Raw genomic sequence first — 18,407 nt, 5'->3', positions numbered from 1 at the left:
TGATGAGAGATATGTTTGATCTGTGTACTATGGGGGTCTTGGATTATGGGTTCGTGTCACTGGATCAAGAAAAGGCGTTTGATCGGGTTCACCACGGGTTCTCTACTTTGAGGGCGTTTGGTTTTGGTGATGGGTTTATTTCTTTTGTTAAGGTACTGTACCACGGGGCTTCAGTTTTGGTTAAGGTGGGGGGAGGGCTGACCTGCCCTGTCCCCGTGACACGGGGTATACGACAGGGCTGCCCCATTTCGGGTCAACTGTATTCTATAGTTATTGAACCACTTTTGTGTCGCCTCAGGGCCCGGCTGTCTGGCCTTGTTTTGCCGGGCCTTCACCAAGGTGCTCCTCTGGTGCTCTCTGCATATGCAGATGACATCACGGTTTTTGTTAGGAATCAGGCAGACGTTGATGAGTTATTGGATAGTTTACGGCTTTATGAGACGGGGACCGCTGCTAGGGTGAATTGGGGGAAGAGTGAGGCTGTTCTGATGGGGAGGTGGCGGGACGCTGCTGCTCCCTGTCTGCCGCATGGTTTGCGGTGGGGAGTTGAGGGGTTGAAGGTGCTGGGTGTGTTTCTGGGGACGGAAGGGTATTGACAGAAGAATTGGGAGGGCATGGTGGAGAAGGTGTGTGCCAGACTGTCCAAATGGCAATGGTTGCTGCCCCAGTTGTCTTATAGGGGGCGGGTTCTGGTCGCTAATAATCAATCAATCAATTTTATTTATATTGCGCCAAATCACAACAAACAGTTGCCCCAAGGCGCTTCATATTGTAAGGCAAGGCCATACAATAATTACGGAAAAACCCCAACGGTCAAAACGACCCCCTGTGAGCAAGCACTTGGCGACAGTGGGAAGGAAAAACTCCCTTTTAACAGGAAGAAACCTCCAGCAGAACCAGGCTCAGGGAGGGGCAGTCTTCTGCTGGGACTGGTTGGGGCTGAGGGAGAGAACCAGGAAAAAGACATGCTGTGGAGGGGAGCAGAGATCGATCACTAATGATTAAATGCAGAGTGGTGCATACAGAGCAAAAAGAAAAAGAAACAGTGCATCATGGGAACCCCCCAGCAGTCTACGTCTATAGCAGCATAATTAAGGGATGGTTCAAGGTCACCTGATCCAGCCCTAACTATAAGCTTTAGCAAAAAGGAAAGTTTTAAGCCTAATCTTAAAAGTAGAGAGGGTGTCTGTCTCCCTGATCTGAATTGGGAGCTGGTTCCACAGGAGAGGAGCCTGAAAGCTGAAGGCTCTGCCTCCCATTCTACTCTTACAAACCCTAGGAACTACAAGTAAGCCTGCAGTCTGAGAGCGAAGCGCTCTATTGGGGTGATATGGTACTACGAGGTCCCTAAGATAAGATGGGACCTGATTATTCAAAACCTTATAAGTAAGAAGAAGAATTTTAAATTCTATTCTAGAATTAACAGGAAGCCAATGAAGAGAGGCCAATATGGGTGAGATATGCTCTCTCCTTCTAGTCCCCGTCAGTACTCTAGCTGCAGCATTTTGAATTAACTGAAGGCTTTTTAGGGAACTTTTAGGACAACCTGATAATAATGAATTACAATAGTCCAGCCTAGAGGAAATAAATGCATGAATTAGTTTTTCAGCATCACTCTGAGACAAGACCTTTCTGATTTTAGAGATATTGCGTAAATGCAAAAAAGCAGTCCTACATATTTGTTTAATATGCGCTTTGAATGACATATCCTGATCAAAAATGACTCCAAGATTTCTCACAGTATTACTAGAGGTCAGGGTAATGCCATTCAGAGTAAGGATCTGGTTAGACACCATGTTTCTAAGATTTGTGGGGCCAAGGACAATAACTTCAGTTTTATCTGAGTTTAAAAGCAGGAAATTAGAGGTCATCCATGTCTTTATGTCTGTAAGACAATCCTGCAGTTTAGCTAATTGGTGTGTGTCCTCTGGCTTCATGGATAGATAAAGCTGGGTATCATCTGCGTAACAATGAAAATTTAAGCAATACCGTCTAATAATACTGCCTAAGGGAAGCATGTATAAAGTGAATAAAATTGGTCCTAGCACAGAACCTTGTGGAACTCCATAATTAACTTTAGTCTGTGAAGAAGATTCCCCATTTACATGAACAAATTGTAATCTATTAGACAAATATGATTCAAACCACTGCAGCGCAGTGCCTTTAATACCTATGGCATGCTCTAATCTCTGTAATACAATTTTATGGTCAACAGTATCAAAAGCAGCACTGAGGTCTAACAGAACAAGCACAGAGATGAGTCCACTGTCCGAGGCCATAAGAAGATCATTTGTAACCTTCACTAATGCTGTTTCTGTACTATGATGAATTCTAAAACCTGACTGAAACTCTTCAAATAGACCATTCCTCTGCAGATGATCAGTTAGCTGTTTTACAACTACCCTTTCAAGAATTTTTGAGAGAAAAGGAAGGTTGGAGATTGGCCTATAATTAGCTAAGATAGCTGGGTCAAGTGATGGCTTTTTAAGTAATGGTTTAATTACTGCCACCTTAAAAGCCTGTGGTACATAGCCAACTAACAAAGATAGATTGATCATATTTAAGATCGAAGCATTAAATAATGGTAGGGCTTCCTTGAGCAGCCTGGTAGGAATGGGGTCTAATAAACATCTTGATGGTTTGGATGAAGTAACTAATGAAAATAACTCAGACAGAACAATCGGAGAGAAAGAGTCTAACCAAATACCGGCATCACTGAAAGCAGCCAAAGATAACGATACGTCTTTGGGATGGTTATGAGTAATTTTTTCTCTAATAGTTAAAATTTTGTTAGCAAAGAAAGTCATGAAGTCATTACTAGTTAAAGTTAATGGAATACTCAGCTCAATAGAGCTCTGACTCTTTGTCAGCCTGGCTACAGTGCTGAAAAGAAACCTGGGGTTGTTCTTATTTTCTTCAATTAGTGATGAGTAGAAAGATGTCCTAGCTTTACGGAGGGCTTTTTTTATAGAACAACAGACTCTTTTTCCAGGCTAAGTGAAGATCTTCTAAATTAGTGAGACGCCATTTCCTCTCCAACTTACGGGTTATCTGCTTTAAGCTACGAGTTTGTGAGTTATACCACGGAGTCAGGCACTTCTGATTTAAAGCTCTCTTTTTTAGAGGAGCTACAGCATCCAAAGTTGTCTTCAATGAGGATGTAAACTATTGACGAGATACTCTATCTCACTTACAGAGTTTAGGTAGCTACTCTGCACTGTGTTGGTATATGGCATTAGAGAACATAAAGAAGGAATCATATCCTTAAACCTAGTTACAGCGCTTTCTGAAAGACTTCTAGTGTAATGAAACTTATTCCCCACTGCTGGGTAGTCCATCAGAGTAAATGTAAATGTTATTAAGAAATGATCAGACAGAAGGGAGTTTTCAGGGAATACTGTTAAGTCTTCTATTTCCATACCATAAGTCAGAGCAAGATCTAAGATATGATTAAAGTGGTGGGTGGACTCATTTACTTTTTGAGCAAAGCCAATAGAGTCTAATAATAGATTAAATGCAGTGTTGAGGCTGTCATTCTCAGCATCTGTGTGGATGTTAAAATCGCCCACTATAATTATCTTATCTGAGCTAAGCACTAAGTCAGACAAAAGGTCTGAAAATTCACAGAGAAACTCACAGTAACGACCAGGTGGACGATAGATAATAACAAATAAAACTGGTTTTTGGGACTTCCAATTTGGATGGACAAGACTAAGAGTCAAGCTTTCAAATGAATTAAAGCTCTGTCTGGGTTTTTGATTAATTAATAAGCTGGAATGGAAGATTGCTGCTAATCCTCCGCCCCGGCCGGTGCTACGAGCATTCTGACAGTTAGTGTGACTCGGGGGTGTTGACTCATTTAAACTAACATATTCATCCTGCTGTAACCAGGTTTCTGTAAGGCAGAATAAATCAATATGTTGATCAATTATTATATCATTTACCAACAGGGACTTAGAAGAGAGAGACCTAATGTTTAATAGACCACATTTAACTGTTTTAGTGTGTGGTGCAGTTGAAGGTGCTATATTATTTTTTCTTTTTGAATTTTTATGCTTAAATAGATTTTTGCTGGTTATTGGTAGTCTGGGAGCAGGCACCGTCTCTACGGGGATGGGGTAATGAGGGGATGGCAGGGGGAGAGAAGCTGCAGAGAGGTGTGTAAGACCACAGCTCTGCTTCCTGGTCCCAACCCTGGATAGTCACGGTTTGGAGGATTTAAGAAAATTGGCCAGATTTCTAGAAATGAGAGCTGCTCCATCCAAAGTGGGATGGATGCCGTCTGTCTCTCTCTCTCTCTCTGTCTCTTGCTCTGTCTCACTCTCTGTCTCTCTCTCTCTCTGTCTCTCTCTCTGTCTCTCGCTCTGTGTCTCTCTCTCTCTCTCTCTCTCTCTCTCTGTACTTTCTCCTCTCTCTCTGTCTCTCGCTCTGTGTCTCGCTCTCTGTCTCTCGTCTCTCTTCTCTCTCTCTGTCTCTCTCTCTCTGTCTCTCGCTCTGTGTCTCGCTCTCTGTCTCTCTCTCTCTCTCTGTCTCTCTCTCTCTCTCTGTCTCTCTCTCTGTGTCTCTCTCTCTGTCTCTCGCTCTCGCTCTGTGTCTCTCTCTCTGTCTCTCTCTCTCTCTCTCTCTGTCTCTCGCTCTGTCATGTTCTCTCATCCTCTCTCTCTGTGTCTCTATCCTCCTTCTCCTCCATCTCTCTGTCCTCTCTCTCTCTCTCTGTCTCCTCCTCTTCTCTCTGTCTCTCCGCTCTGGTGTCTCGCTCTCCCTCTGTCTCTCTCCCAGTCTCCTCGTCTGGTCTCTCTCTCTCTCTGTCCTCTGCCTCTGTCCGCTCTCCTATCTGTCCTCTCGCTGGCCTCTTCCCTCTCCTTCTGTTCTCACTCTCTGTCCTCTCCTCTCTGCTCTAGGTCTCTCTCTCGGTGTCCCCCCCTCTCTTCCTCTCTCTCTCCTCTGGTCCCTCTCTCTCTCCCTTCCCTCCCCCTCGTCATCTCTCTGTCTCCCCCCTATTCTCTCTCTCTCTCCCTGTCTCTCGCTCTGCTGTCTCCGCTATCTGTTCTCTCCTCTCTGTCCTCTGTCTCTTCTGGGTCTCTCTTGTCTGTCTCTCTCTCTGTATCTATCTCTGTCTCTCTCTCTCTTCGTCTCCCTCCTCTCTCTGCTATCGCTCCTGTGTCTCTCTCTCTGTCTCCGTCCTCTGTCCTCTCTTCTGCTCTCTCTCATCACTTGCCTCTGCCCCCTCCTCTGTCGCTCTCTCTCCTCTGTGTCTCTCTTCTCTCTCTCTGTCTCTTCGATCTGTGCTCTCTCTCCTCTGTCTTCTCTCTCCTCGCTTCTCCTCTGTCGCTCTCATCTGTCTCATCTCTCTCTCTCTTGTCTCGTCTCATCCTTGTCTATCTCTCTCTCTCTGTCTCTCGCTCGGTGTCCTCTCTCTCTCGCTCCTCTCTCGTGTCTCTCCTCTCTCCTCTCGGTCTCCTCTTCTCTCTCTCGCTCCTCTGTCTCTTCTCTGTCTCTCTCTACTCTCTGCTCTTCGTCCTCTCGCTCTGTGTCTCTCTCTCTGTCTCTCTCTCTGTCTCTCTCTCTCTCTGGCTCTGTGTCTCTCTCTCTCTCTCTGTCTCTCGCTCTGTGTCTCTCTCTCTGTCTCTCTCTCTCTCTCAGCACTCTGTTCCACACACAAAAAGGTGGCTTATTGAAAAATGCAGAAAATATTTTATCTTACAAGCAGAGACGCCCAGGGATTTTGGGCCCCTTGAAAAGAAATCTTACTGGGCCGACCCCCATATTATTTTGTCAGTATTATAATTGCATGAGGGGCCTCTCTGGGCCCCTGTCAGTCATGGGCCCCTAGAACCCTTCTCCTTATTCTCCCCTTTTCGGCAAACCCCGCTCACGAGACAGGCCTGTAAATCAAAGATTTGTTGTAGTTTCATTGTATTTATTTCTTATTATCTTGCCCACTAAACTACTTCCAAGCATTTGAACGTTATATAAATGACACTATTAAAATTTTTAAGATCATTTCCTTTAACTTAATTCTGAATGTGGCCCTCAGAGCTACCTGTAAGTCAAGGCTGAGGGTAAAACGTGTGTTTGTGGCGAACGGAGACCACGTGATGGAGTTTGTCACGTGATCCTCGGAGCGATCATGTGATATCTGTGAGCGTGTGTGTTGTCGGTGGGAACGAAATGAATGTGGGGTGAGTTTTAGAGATTTTTTTATGTGATTTTGGCGTGTGATTTTCGTTCCTGACGGGTGGTGTCTGTTGTCTGTTGTCAGAGCGATCGTTGGAGCTCCGGCTTTCCTGCTGCTATGGATTTGTCTGGACTGTGTCTGTGCCCACGCACGAAGCTGCTCGTGGTTTTTCTGCGCGAAATCTCGCCGTGTGAGCCGCTTCACGGGGGGTGTGGACCCCGGCTCACCTCTGTTCCTTACCCCTTACCTGGAGAGAGGGGAGATCGATCAAGGTTTGGGCTTTTTAATTTTTAATTGATCAGGATTATACAGAAAAAAAAATAAATTATATCAAGTTATGTGTTTTCGTGGATTAGTGTGCCTTAACCGAGCGCCCTCTCGTGGCCATTTTTGGCCGATAAAAAATTGGCGAAGTCGATCACTTTTCAAAGGGGTCAGACTCGTCAATAAAGTAAATTTAATGTACAATATTAATTAAGATTTTTGAGAAATTGGGGCTTTTAAATAACAACAGTGAACAACGGCTGTTGATAATTAAATTTTGGACTCACACGCCATTCCAGCAGGGGGCGGTAAATTATCTTTGTATTAACCCTCTGGGGTCGTATACGACGGCTAAGACCTTCTTCGACTTTCGGCTGTTCCCGTTAGGGGTCGCCACAGCAGATCAATCGTTTCCATCTCACCCTGTCCTCTGTATCTTCCTCTGTCACACCAACCACCTGCATGTCCTCCCTCAGCACATCCATAAACCTCCTCTTTGGCCTCCCTCTTCTCCTGCTGCCTGGTGGCTCCATCCTCAGCATCCTTCTGCCTATATACCCTGGGTCTCTCCTCTGCACATGTCCAAACCATCTCTCTGACTTTGTCTCCAAACCGTCCCATCTAAATTACTAAATTATAAATAAGTTTTGAATGATATGAGATAGAAACTTACTTTTTTTTTTGCTGAAACATTAACTCAGCGGACTTTCGAGCCAGCCATCGGCCATCTTTGTACTCCTCATAGAAGCTGTGTGATGACGTGCGCAATGTGAGTGTCCAATCGGAATTGGTTCACCGTCACATGGTTCTCCAAAATCCAATTGTAGGGCAGATTTACCTCACGTGAAAAGCCAAAGATCTTTTTCAGAAGTGATGTGTTACTAGTTGGCTCGTTTGAATAGCCCCCTGGGTGCTCCAATTACATACTATTAGTACATACTCAGTGTGCCCTGCGCCATTACGCACAGTGATCGGTGAAAGCAGACGGAGAGCTTCTGATGACAATCACATGTGCTCAAACAAAGAGTGTGTAACTATCAGGATTGCTCCACTAGTTTGCATGTGTTTGCAGAGTTACTGGATAACTAGTTTGCAGAGTTACTGGATAACTCTGTTGCTTTGTCTGCGTAAAGCACTGTTTATCATATCAATGGTCAACAAAATGCATAGACCATTTTGTATATTGTTCAAAATGTGCATTTGTGTTTACTGTTTGAACCTTTTTGTTGTACAGTCTTTCACACAAGACTTCAGTTTACCTTTATAAAGTGTCAAAACAGTTGTTTATTATAGTTTGCTGTGTGTTTAGAATAAATTTGTGTGGAAAATTATTTTTCGATTTATTTTTTCCTTGCCTATTTTTGATTGTAAACCTTTATTACACTTATAAAACACAACAAAAACATATATATTCTGAAAGCACAGGTTGTCCTGAAAAAAGAGACATAAAACTTGATTGTGGGATGCAGGGAGAGCTGTTAACAGCAATAATAAAACATTTATGCCAGGCGAGTGAACGGTCCAAAAAATGCCCTCGGACCCCAGAGGGTTAAAAGCCAAGTGGCCTCTGTGTAAGTGTGTGCGTGTGTGTGTACCTTCCATCATGGAGAAACTAGGAAGAGCTGACATTTGCCGTTTGGTATGCTTATGTATTTTAGGTTAATGTTAAATGCCATGAAAACGGAAAGTTGATAGGACTAATGTTTTTGAAAAATTAGGGACATTATGTAACAGTGAACAATGGATGTTGATATCAGCATTAATAAGTCCCTGGTATCCAGATAACCTTTGGACAAATAAAATATCTCAACCTTGCCAGTTGTAAAATATGACATCAACTAAACGTGCTAAATAATAAATACAATTATTCACAGAACTTTCTGATTTTGATTTCCTGCACTTTCAGTTAAAATCATTATAGAAACTTCACATAATTTATTACCACCCTTGAACAATGTCAGCTACCTATTTTATAAACACTGCCCAATGTAGAACCCTAAGGACATCGTTAATTTTAATTGCGGCCCTACAGTCACTAACAAAACTGCTTTACCTGCGTTCACTCAGCCTTTATAAAATATTTATTTAAATATAGTGGAAACTATAAGAGCACTCTGAGTGCAAATGCCTCTACCAAGCATGGAGACACCTAGAATTTAACATAAAAAAAAAACATGCAAACTGAGAAAAAAAAAATGCAATTTATCTGCAGTGCGAAACAGGAATAATCATTTAATCTCCCATTGTTAGTCCATGTTGTAATGGTCTTATTAACCAAAGCCTCTTATTTTAGAATTTGCACACTGTCAGATTTTAGACCAGCTAGCAGTGAGGTATTGCTGCAGGAGACTGACATGCTTTATAATATTTATGATGCATCTCTTACACATTTCCATATGAGTCATAATAATGCTTTTTTAAAATCAATGTCTAATAAACCTTTTACAATTATGCATTTAAATAAGAACCTTGATGAAACTTCAGGTGCATTTGTACAGAATACTGTTATATTTCAGTCATGTTGCGTGTCATATTTCTGGTGAACACATTTTAAAGCTGCAGTGTGGCTGCGTCAGTCAGGCCAATCTTGATTTATTTATTTTCTTTTTGTGTTTCCAGCCAGAAAACTGAGTTTGGTAGGAGATCTGCCTGGAACCAACGTTAAGAGCCATGCTGGGTATCTCACCGTCAACCAGAAATACAACAGCAACCTCTTCTTTTGGTTCTTTCCTGCACTCATGGTACGATAAATTACTCTGCACTTTGATCACCGTGAGCAGAAATTCTGAGACTCTTGTGAATGTTTTTTTTTGTTTTGTTGTTTTTTCAGTTTCACTGATAAGGAACTGCAACTACTGTGATTAATATGCTGAAGGAGACTTCTTTTTTTTCATGTGCCATGTGAAGTACTGAAATGCAGATCTTATCTGTTGTTGGGTTCAGAGTGAACACATTCACACCACAGCTTTCTGTCATAATGCAGATGTTTGCTCACTAAACAAAGACGATTGTGCAGTCTTATCTGTGTTTGAGAACCCAGACTTGTTTTGCCGTCGATCTAAAACTTAGTAAGCATTCTATCTCTCATTCCATCTCTCTGACATTGAATGGAATGTTGATTTTGCAAAAGTAAGGCTCTTTAGTTTTTGTAAAACAAGAGCATTGTAACTCGGGGTGCACAGATCCAATTTGGATTACTATTAGTTGATATTGATCTAAAAATATTGGATTGGATATTGGAAATTAAAAAACAAACAAACTATGATCTGAGTATTCTGTTGCATATCTGGGTCATGTTGTGGGTGATGTATGTTTTTCTTTAGGGGAGTTGAATATTTGTTTCACAGTTTGAGTTGATGTTTTGTTCAGTGGCTTGGTTAGCAATGTGTTAGGGGTGATTGAGAAGTTTTGAGCCTGGCCCAAAACAAAGTAGGGTGTGATTCTCCATCCTTTGCATTCTGAAACACCAGCATTTCTCAAGAATGTGTGAAGTTTTGACTCAGTGGCCATCAGACTGTACAACTCCTCACTCAGCGGGGAGGAGGAGTAACAGGAAGACAGAGGACAGGAAGGAGAGGAACAGCAGTAAACCAGTAGCGAGCAGTATTTCTGGTATTTATATTTGTATTTATATTTTCAAATTGTTTTTTACTTTCACTTTTGCTACTCTGTGTGCTTCTTACCCTGTGTGCTTCTATACAATGCTGCTGGAACCTCAAATCCCCCAAGGGAGTCTTCCTAAGGGATTAATAAAGTTCTATCTAATCTAATCTAGAATATCCGAAAAAATTTTTTTTGCCAAATATCACTTGGCATTGTTTTGACACAACGGTTGGTTAGGGTATGAGGAGGTAAAAATCAGCATGAGAAAATGCTGTCCTATGCTCTATTGCAAATATAACAGAAACAGGCTGCAATCGCTTTTAAAGTGAACATATTTTAAATTTGATGGCAATTGAGGCAAAGTAACATTTTGTGCCTTGTATAGACCCCATATTCTCAAGATCTCAACCACTTTGGGATATTCTGGATCATCGTGTGAGGAGGTGTGATCCAAAACCATTCAAGGTGCAAGGGTTGTCTCAGGCAATCAAGGGAGACTGGAACAGAATTAAACATGCTAAAAACCAACAGCTGATCACCTCTCTCCATCACAAAATTCAAACTCTGTGTGACACCAGATTTGGCCCCACAAGGTTCTGGTTTTTATGATCCAGATCCACACTTTGACATGTGCAAATGAACTGTCCAACTATTATAATTTGTTGGTAATCTTAGAAATGTGTATGATGACTTTTTGTAATTTTTGCACTGATTTAGTTTAGTTAATTTAGTTTAGGAGATACTGGTATTGTGCCACACCTAATTTTCAGTAGTATTCATGACTATTGTTGTTATTTTAAGAATAGCACCCATGTGTTTTGTCAAACTAACACTTTGTCCTTTAATTTAAATCTTTTTAAGTCAGAGTTGGGGCAGTGTAGGTCACTTTTACTTTCATGTTCTTTAATTTCATTCTCTTCTTTCATTTCAATAAATATTCCAAATTTTATGATGTTTGATTAATCAAATCAATTTTATTTATATTGCGCCAAATCACAACAAACAGTTGCCCCAAGGCGCTTCATATTGTAAGGCAAGGCCATACAATAATTACAGAAAAACCCCAACGGTCAAAACGACCCCCTGTGAGCAAGCACTTGGCGACAGTGGGAAGGAAAAACTCCCTTTTAACAGGAAGAAACCTCCAGCAGAACCAGGCTCAGGGAGGGGCAGTCTTCTGCTGGGACTGGTTGGGGCTGAGGGAGAGAACCAGGAAAAAGACATGCTGTGGAAGAGAGCAGAGATCAATCACTAATGATTAAATGCAGAGTGGTGCATACAGAGCAAAAAGAGAAAGAAACACTCAGTGCATCATGGGAACCCCCCAGCAGTCTAAGTCTATAGCAGCATAACTAAGGGATGGTTCAGGGTCACCTGATCAAGACCTAACTATAAGCTTTAGCAAAAAGGAAAGTTTTAAGCCTAATCTTAAAAGTAGAGAGGGTGTCTGTCTCCCTGATCTGAATTGGGAGCTGGTTCCAGAGGAGAGGAGCCTGAAAGCTGAAGGCTCTGCCACCCATTCTACTCTTACAAACCCTAGGAACTACAAGTAAGCCTGCAGTCTGAGAGCAAAGTGCTCTATTGGGGTGATATGGTACTATGAGGTCCCTAAGATAAGATGGGACCTGATTATTCAAAACCTTATAAGTAAGAAGAAGAATTTTAAATTCTGTTCTAGAATTAACAGGAAGCCAATGAAGAGAGGCCATTATGGGTGAGATATGCTCTCTCCTTCTAGTCCCTGTCAGTACTCTAGCTGCAGCATTTTGAATTAACTGAAGGCTTTTCAGGGAACTTTTAGGACAACCTGATAATAATGAATTACAATAGTCCAGCCTAGAGGAAATAAATGCATGAATTAGTTTTTCACCATCACTCTGAGACAAGACCTTTCTAATTTTAGAGATATTGCGCAAATGCTAAAAGCAGTCCTACATATTTGTTTAATATGCGCATTGAATGACATATCCTGATCAAAAATGACTCCAAGATTTCTCACAGTATTACTAGAGGTCAGGGTAATGCCATTCAGAGTAAGGATCTGGTTAGACACCATGTTTCTAAGATTTGTGGGGCCAAGTACAATAACTTCAGTTTTATCTGAGTTTAAAAGCAGGAAATTAGAGGTCATCCATGTCTTTATGTCTGTAAGACAATCCTGCAGTTTAGCTAATTGGTGTGTGTCCTCTGGCTTCATGGATAGATAAAGCTGGGTATCATCTGCTTAACAATGAAAATTTAAGCAATGCTGTCTAATAATACTGCCTAAGGGAAGCATGTATAAAGTGAATAAAATTGGTCCTAGCACAGAACCTTGTGGAACTCCATAATTAACCTTAGTCTGTGAAGAAGATTCCCAAATTTACATGAACAAATTGTAATCTATTAGATAAATATGATTCAAACCACCGCAGCGCAGTGCCTTTAATACCTATGGCATGCTCTAATCTCTGTAATAAAATTTTATGGTCAACAGTATCAAAAGCAGCACTGAGGTCTAACAGAACAAGCACAGAGATGAGTCCACTGTCTGAGGCCATAAGAAGATCATTTGTAACCTTCACTAATGCTGTTTCTGTACTATGACGAATTCTAAACCCTGACTGAAACTCTTCAAATAGACCATTCCTCTGCAGATGATCAGTTAGCTGTTTTACAACTACCCTTTCAAGAATTTTTGAGAGAAAAGGAAGGTTGGAGATTGGCCTATAATTAGCTAAGATAGCTGGGTCAAGTGATGGCTTTTTAAGTAATGGTTTAATTACTGCCACCTTAAAAGCCTGTGGTACATAGCCAACTAATAAAGATAGATTGATCATATTTAAGATCGAAGCATTAAATAATGGTAGGGCTTCCTTGAGCAGCCTGGTAGGAATGGGGTCTAATAAACATGTTGATGGTTTGGAGGAAGTAACTAATGAAAATAACTCAGACAGAACAATCAGAGAGAAAGAGTCTAACCAAATACTGGCATCACTGAAAGCAGCCAAAGAGAACGATATGTCTTTGGGATGGTTATGAGTAATTTTTTCTCTAATAGTTAAAATTTTATTAGCAAAGAAAGTCATGAAGTCATTACTAGTTAAAGTTAAAGGAATACTCAGCTCAATAGAGCTCTGACTCTTTGTCAGACACATTAATAACACTGATACTCTGTTTTTTTAAACTTTACATGTTTGTACGTATCCTTTGCTTAATTAAAATTTCTTCAGTGAACTTGCAACTTCCACCTGTTTAATGAGATACCAAAGTGACCGCCAGATGGTGCTGTTGTCTGAACTGTGTGTCTGTTCTGGTGATTGACAGCCTGCTGGTGACCAGGCTCCGGTCTTGCTGTGGCTGCAGGGTGGACCTGGTGGCACCTCCATGTTCGGCCTCTTTGTGGAACACGGGCCCTACGTGGTCTACAAAAACATGACTGGTAAAAAGAAAAAAAAATGTCTAAGCAAAATTTGTAAATTGAAGGTTTGAGATTTTTGTTTAAACCATACAAAAGTCAGCAGTACAACCCCAAATCAGGTTTGGAGAATGCAAAAAGGCAAACAAAAAACAAAACAAATGGATGTACAGTGCCCTCCATAAGTATTGGAATACATTGTATGTCACACATTTTATTTGTTTATACCATTTCAAATCCCCAAAAATAAAAAACATTCAAAAATTATCTTCCTTAAACTCAAACTGAAAGCAAATCTCTACAACTTGATAGAAATGAATTAAAAATATCAAAGCCAAGATGAATGGTTGCATAAGGAATGGAACACGTTGCTTGTATTAATGAAGGATTTTCATAGGATTTTCTTAAAAAGAAGACCTGAAAGTTCAGCTACAATTTGTCAGAAGGCACATCTGAGATGTAAGCCTAGATTTGATGTTTTGGTGAAAGAAAACCCTCCTCTATACCATTTCATCATGAAGCTGCATAACTGATGATACAAAATGCAAAACATGCACTGTGCACAATTTCTTCAATTACAGCCACAGAAGCCTGTAACTGCTGTCTGGGTGTCTTGGTGGCTTTCCTCACTCTTCTCCTTCTTGCACAGTCACTCAGTTTTTGAGAACTGTCTACTCCACACAGCTTTACCATAGAGTGTCATACTGTCTGTATTTCTTCATTACTGATGTAAATAAAGTTCAAGACATATTCAGTGACTTGGAAATGTTCATGTATCCATCCCCTGACTTGTCTGAAGAAAAATGACAATAAAACAGATTTTTTTTTACCGGTATTATACTAAAGCATTCCATAACTTATGCAACCCATCATCTTGGCTATATATTTTAATGAACTTGTATCAAATTGTAGAGATTTGCTTTCAGTTGTAAGGAAGATTATTTTAGAAATTTTTATTTTTTTGTATATTTTGTATTTTAAATGGCATAAACAAATTAAAATGTGTGAAATACCAAGTGTTCCAATACTTTTGGAGGGCACTGTAAATGAAATGAAGTTGACAATACAAAAGATGAAATATATTGGATTTACACAGTCTGCAATGAAATGGAAGTCAAAGTAAATGTAACAATCAGGTTATATTTATTTATTTTCCATTTGCCATATTGTCCCAACTATTCCTGTTTTGACGTTGTAGTTGCCTTCACCAAATGGGTGAATGTGCAGTGAGTCAGCCATAGAGTTGGTGCGGCACATGCCCTGCAACGCTCTGTAATGTTCAAACCGACTCGGCGGGTTTGTCTATGTGATGGATTGAAGATTCTGTGCTCCTGTGAAAATGTCTTGTAACCATAGAAGACATTATTGAAATGAAGACACACTACCATACATGTCAACCCCTTTGAGGGTTCACCTGTATAACCAAGTGAGAAAATCCATAAAATCAGCACAAAATCCTTATAACCTCCAAATCGCACCAAAATCAGTTTTAGTACACACGGCCGCATAGCGGTATCACGTAACTGGGTTTTTGTCCACATATTATGAGTTGCCACAATGACATTAAAGTCAGGATCAATTACATTTTTCAATTTCAGTTTATTTTCATTTATATAGTGCCAAAGAACAACAGAGTTGCCTCAAAGTGCTTTACACAGGTAACGTCTAATCTTACCAACCCCCAGAGCAACAACGGTAAGGAAAAACTCCCTCTGAGGATCATTAGTATTTCCTCCACATTTGAATTTCAGACAATAGAGATCTAGTATTCATGCGTCAAGCTGAATTTTATAGAACTGAATGTGTCAAATTTAGTTATTTTTTACAGAAACAAGAACTGTGTGCCACTAGTGGAAATACATTAATAAAATCATGAAAAATAAATCGAATATAATGAACAAAATCAAACATACCTCAGAACTTCATCAAGTGTATCAAAAATCGCCTCGCCAGTGCCGATGTTGCAGACGGGCATGTCAGTGATCCTCGACTTCACCCCGTGTGTTTATTAGGGATGGGTATTGATAAGATTTTATCGATTCTGCTTATCGGTCCGATTCCTTATCGATACCTCTTGTGATTTTTTTTTGGTTTTTTTTTTTTGTGTGTGTGTACTAAAAGTAGGCTTTACAGGTTTTCTATGTCAGCGGGTCAAAGAGCTTTTTCTTATCGTGCACCCACTCTGTTAAACAGTCTTTCTGCACCGTGAGGCAGTTGGAGTCTGCGGACATTTATAAGTAAGCCTTAAAGCCTATTTTTATTCTCTTTCTTATGAATAGTTTTTATTTTTTATCTGTTTTATTCTTTTACTTCTGTTTTTAATTATGTATTTGAATTTTTTTAATTTTTATTTATTTATTTTAATTTTTTATGTTGAACTGTTCTATGTGAGGCGCCTTGAGACGGCTTTTGTTGTGATTTGGTGCTTTATAAGCTGATTAAATTGAAATTGAATTGAACAACATTTTATTGAGTCTTAAAGTAAATAAATATGAAATTGGTCACTGGATCCTTAAACTCTGGGCATAAATAAAATACATGGTGGATCCTTGATCTCTGGACATAAATAGAAATAAACAAAATCTGTAGTTTTTGTCAAAAGCATTTCCTTTCAGACATTTTGGCATGAATGTCTTTCCATACATCTGAGCTGAGCTCTTACAGCTGTGCTGTATGTCAGCATCAGTTTAATTCATAAAGAACACAGGATGTCTCATTTTGGGAAGAAAAAAAGTTTTAGTCGATTGTAGTTTATTTTCTGTATTACAGCATTTGGAAAGAGGTGTCATTTTATTTAAAGCGGCAATTTTGTGTCAAAAAGCGACTCATGATATTTTAATGACTTTGAGAGGAGTTAAGAAGCAGACTTGCCACTTCTGAAGAGCAGCGAAACAAAGAACCACGAGATTCGAAGCATTGCTTCAGTGGCTCACGCATCAAAGTGGAGTCGCGCTGCAGAAACGGTTGATTACAGAGCCGCTGCAAATGTATTCGTACGTCCGTATGACTCTGAAACTCCGTGTAATTTATGGACAGTCCGTATAGGTTAACATGTATGCACTACAACAGTCTGACCAGGAGATCATGATGTTAGTTTGCAATGGGTGAATGTGAAAACAGCAACTTGCAGAAAAGCTACAAAAATAATAAGTTTGTTTTGAGTCTTTCACATTTTGCCGGGAAATTCAAAATCCACCTTCTTATTCATGGTTAAGATCAAATCAAATCAATTTTATTTATATAGCGCCAAATCACAACAAACAGTTGCCCCAAGGCGCTTTATATTGTAAGGCAAAAGCCATACAATAATTACAGAAAAACCCCAACGGTCAAAACGACCCCCTGTGAGCAAGCACTTGGCGACAGTGGAAAGGAAAAACTCCCTTTTAACAGGAAGAAATCTCCAGCAGAACCAGGCTCTTCAAGTGTCAAGATGACACTTGTGAGTCTGATACAGAGCTTTATAAATTTTGCACGCACAAACAGACTTTTAAGCATTACATTGTTGTAACTCATTGAATGATGTTGATCATCTCCAGCCCCCTTAAGTGATGGGGGGGGGGGGGCTCCCCATGGTAAGAAGTCCAACCTCTAGTTCTTTCTCTGTGATTTAAACATACTTAATAGATTTATTTTTTGTTTCTCGTGAAGTGTGTTTTTCTCTCTGTGCAGTGGGCATGAGGGATTATGCCTGGACTAAAAGATATTCCATTTTGTATATCGACAATCCTGTAAGAATTTTTAAAATTTTTATTTATTTATTTTGTAAAAATCTGTAACTCATTACAACAAACGCACATTGCCAAAACGCTGAGGGTATCTGCTTGCGTTTCCAGGTCGGAACGGGATTTAGCTTCACTGACGACGACAGAGGTTACGCTGAAAACCAGGATGACGTGGGCAGAGATCTGTACAGGTAAGAATCAAACTCGCTGCTCTCTTATAAACTGCTGTGAAACTGACTTCTGATTTTACTTGCTTCTTTTCCTTTAAAGTGCTTTAGTCCAGTTCTTCCAGATCTTTTCTGAGTATCAGCCCAATGAGTTTTATGCAACTGGAGAGGTGAGCTTTGTTTTTTTATATTGAAGGTTTGTCGTGGAACTTTGTGAAGATGTTGTCACTCGGGTCATGTTTTGTCCGTCTCTCTGCAGTCATATGCTGGCAAGTATGTTCCAGCCATTTCTTATTACATCCATAAAAACAACCCCACTGCCAAAGTGAAAATCAACCTGAAGGGTATGGCCATCGGCGATGGGCTCTGTGATCCAGAAGGGGTGTGTACCTGATTTTTTTTTTTTAATTTCTGAACTACACATTTTTCTGCATCTCTGCACCTACATGTCTGTGATGTAAGTATATGACAAAAGCTACATGTGAAAATCAAATCAAATCAGTTTTATTTATATAGCGCTAAATCACAACAAACAGTTGCCCCAAGGCGCTTTATATTGTAAGGCAAAGCCATAAAATAATTACGGAAAAACCCCAAAGGTCAAAACGACCCTCTGTGAGCAAGCACTTGGCGACAGTGGGAAGGAAGAACTCCCTTTTAACAGGAAGAAACCTCCAGCAGAACCAGGCTCAGGGAGGGGCAGTCTTCTGCTGGGACTGGTTGGGGCTGAGGGAGAGAACCAGGAAAAAGACATAACAAAGAAACAATAAAACTGGGTTTATGCTTGGAGGGACCCTATTAAATTAGGGGCGATGTAGACACATTCACCATTCACTTATCTCAGCAGTGACATTCACATCTCTGGATTCTCAGCCTCTGAGGTCAAGATACGGCAAGGAAGCTCTTCTGGAGTCATGAGATTACTGACTTACAGTACATCTGGAAAGTATTCACAGTGCTTCACTTTTCCACATTTTGTTATGTTACACTTATTCCGAAATGGCGTTCATTCATTTTTTCCCCTCAAAATTCTACTCGCAACACCCCATGATGACAACATGAAAAAAAAGTGT

The 18,407-nt window shown here is 40.4% G+C and overlaps 1 protein-coding gene across 2 annotated transcripts in view; it reads left to right on the top strand.

Moving 5' to 3' along the window:
* Window positions 1–6,117: 6,117 nt before the first annotated feature.
* The window catches only part of cpvl (carboxypeptidase vitellogenic like), a 29,648-nt gene continuing 17,358 nt past the window's right edge, over window positions 6,118–18,407 (top strand). For both annotated transcript variants that reach the window (XR_004561893.1, XM_034175007.1), the window contains exons 1-8: window positions 6,118–6,182; window positions 6,263–6,450; window positions 9,062–9,183; window positions 13,352–13,466; window positions 17,115–17,173; window positions 17,279–17,358; window positions 17,438–17,504; window positions 17,594–17,716. Coding sequence is in view for 1 of the 2 variants with exons in the window: in XM_034175007.1 (XP_034030898.1) it covers window positions 6,172–6,182; window positions 6,263–6,450; window positions 9,062–9,183; window positions 13,352–13,466; window positions 17,115–17,173; window positions 17,279–17,358; window positions 17,438–17,504; window positions 17,594–17,716 (765 nt within the window). In the remaining variant the exon portion in view is untranslated. The remainder of the gene's footprint in view (window positions 6,183–6,262; window positions 6,451–9,061; window positions 9,184–13,351; window positions 13,467–17,114; window positions 17,174–17,278; window positions 17,359–17,437; window positions 17,505–17,593; window positions 17,717–18,407) is intronic.

The sequence above is a fragment of the Thalassophryne amazonica genome, chromosome 7 (genome assembly GCF_902500255.1).
Source record: "Thalassophryne amazonica chromosome 7, fThaAma1.1, whole genome shotgun sequence".
In the NCBI taxonomy this organism is placed as follows: Eukaryota; Metazoa; Chordata; class Actinopteri; order Batrachoidiformes; family Batrachoididae; genus Thalassophryne; species Thalassophryne amazonica.
Note: the sequence above shows the minus strand (reverse complement) of the source record. Positions and strands in the feature narration are given on the sequence as shown.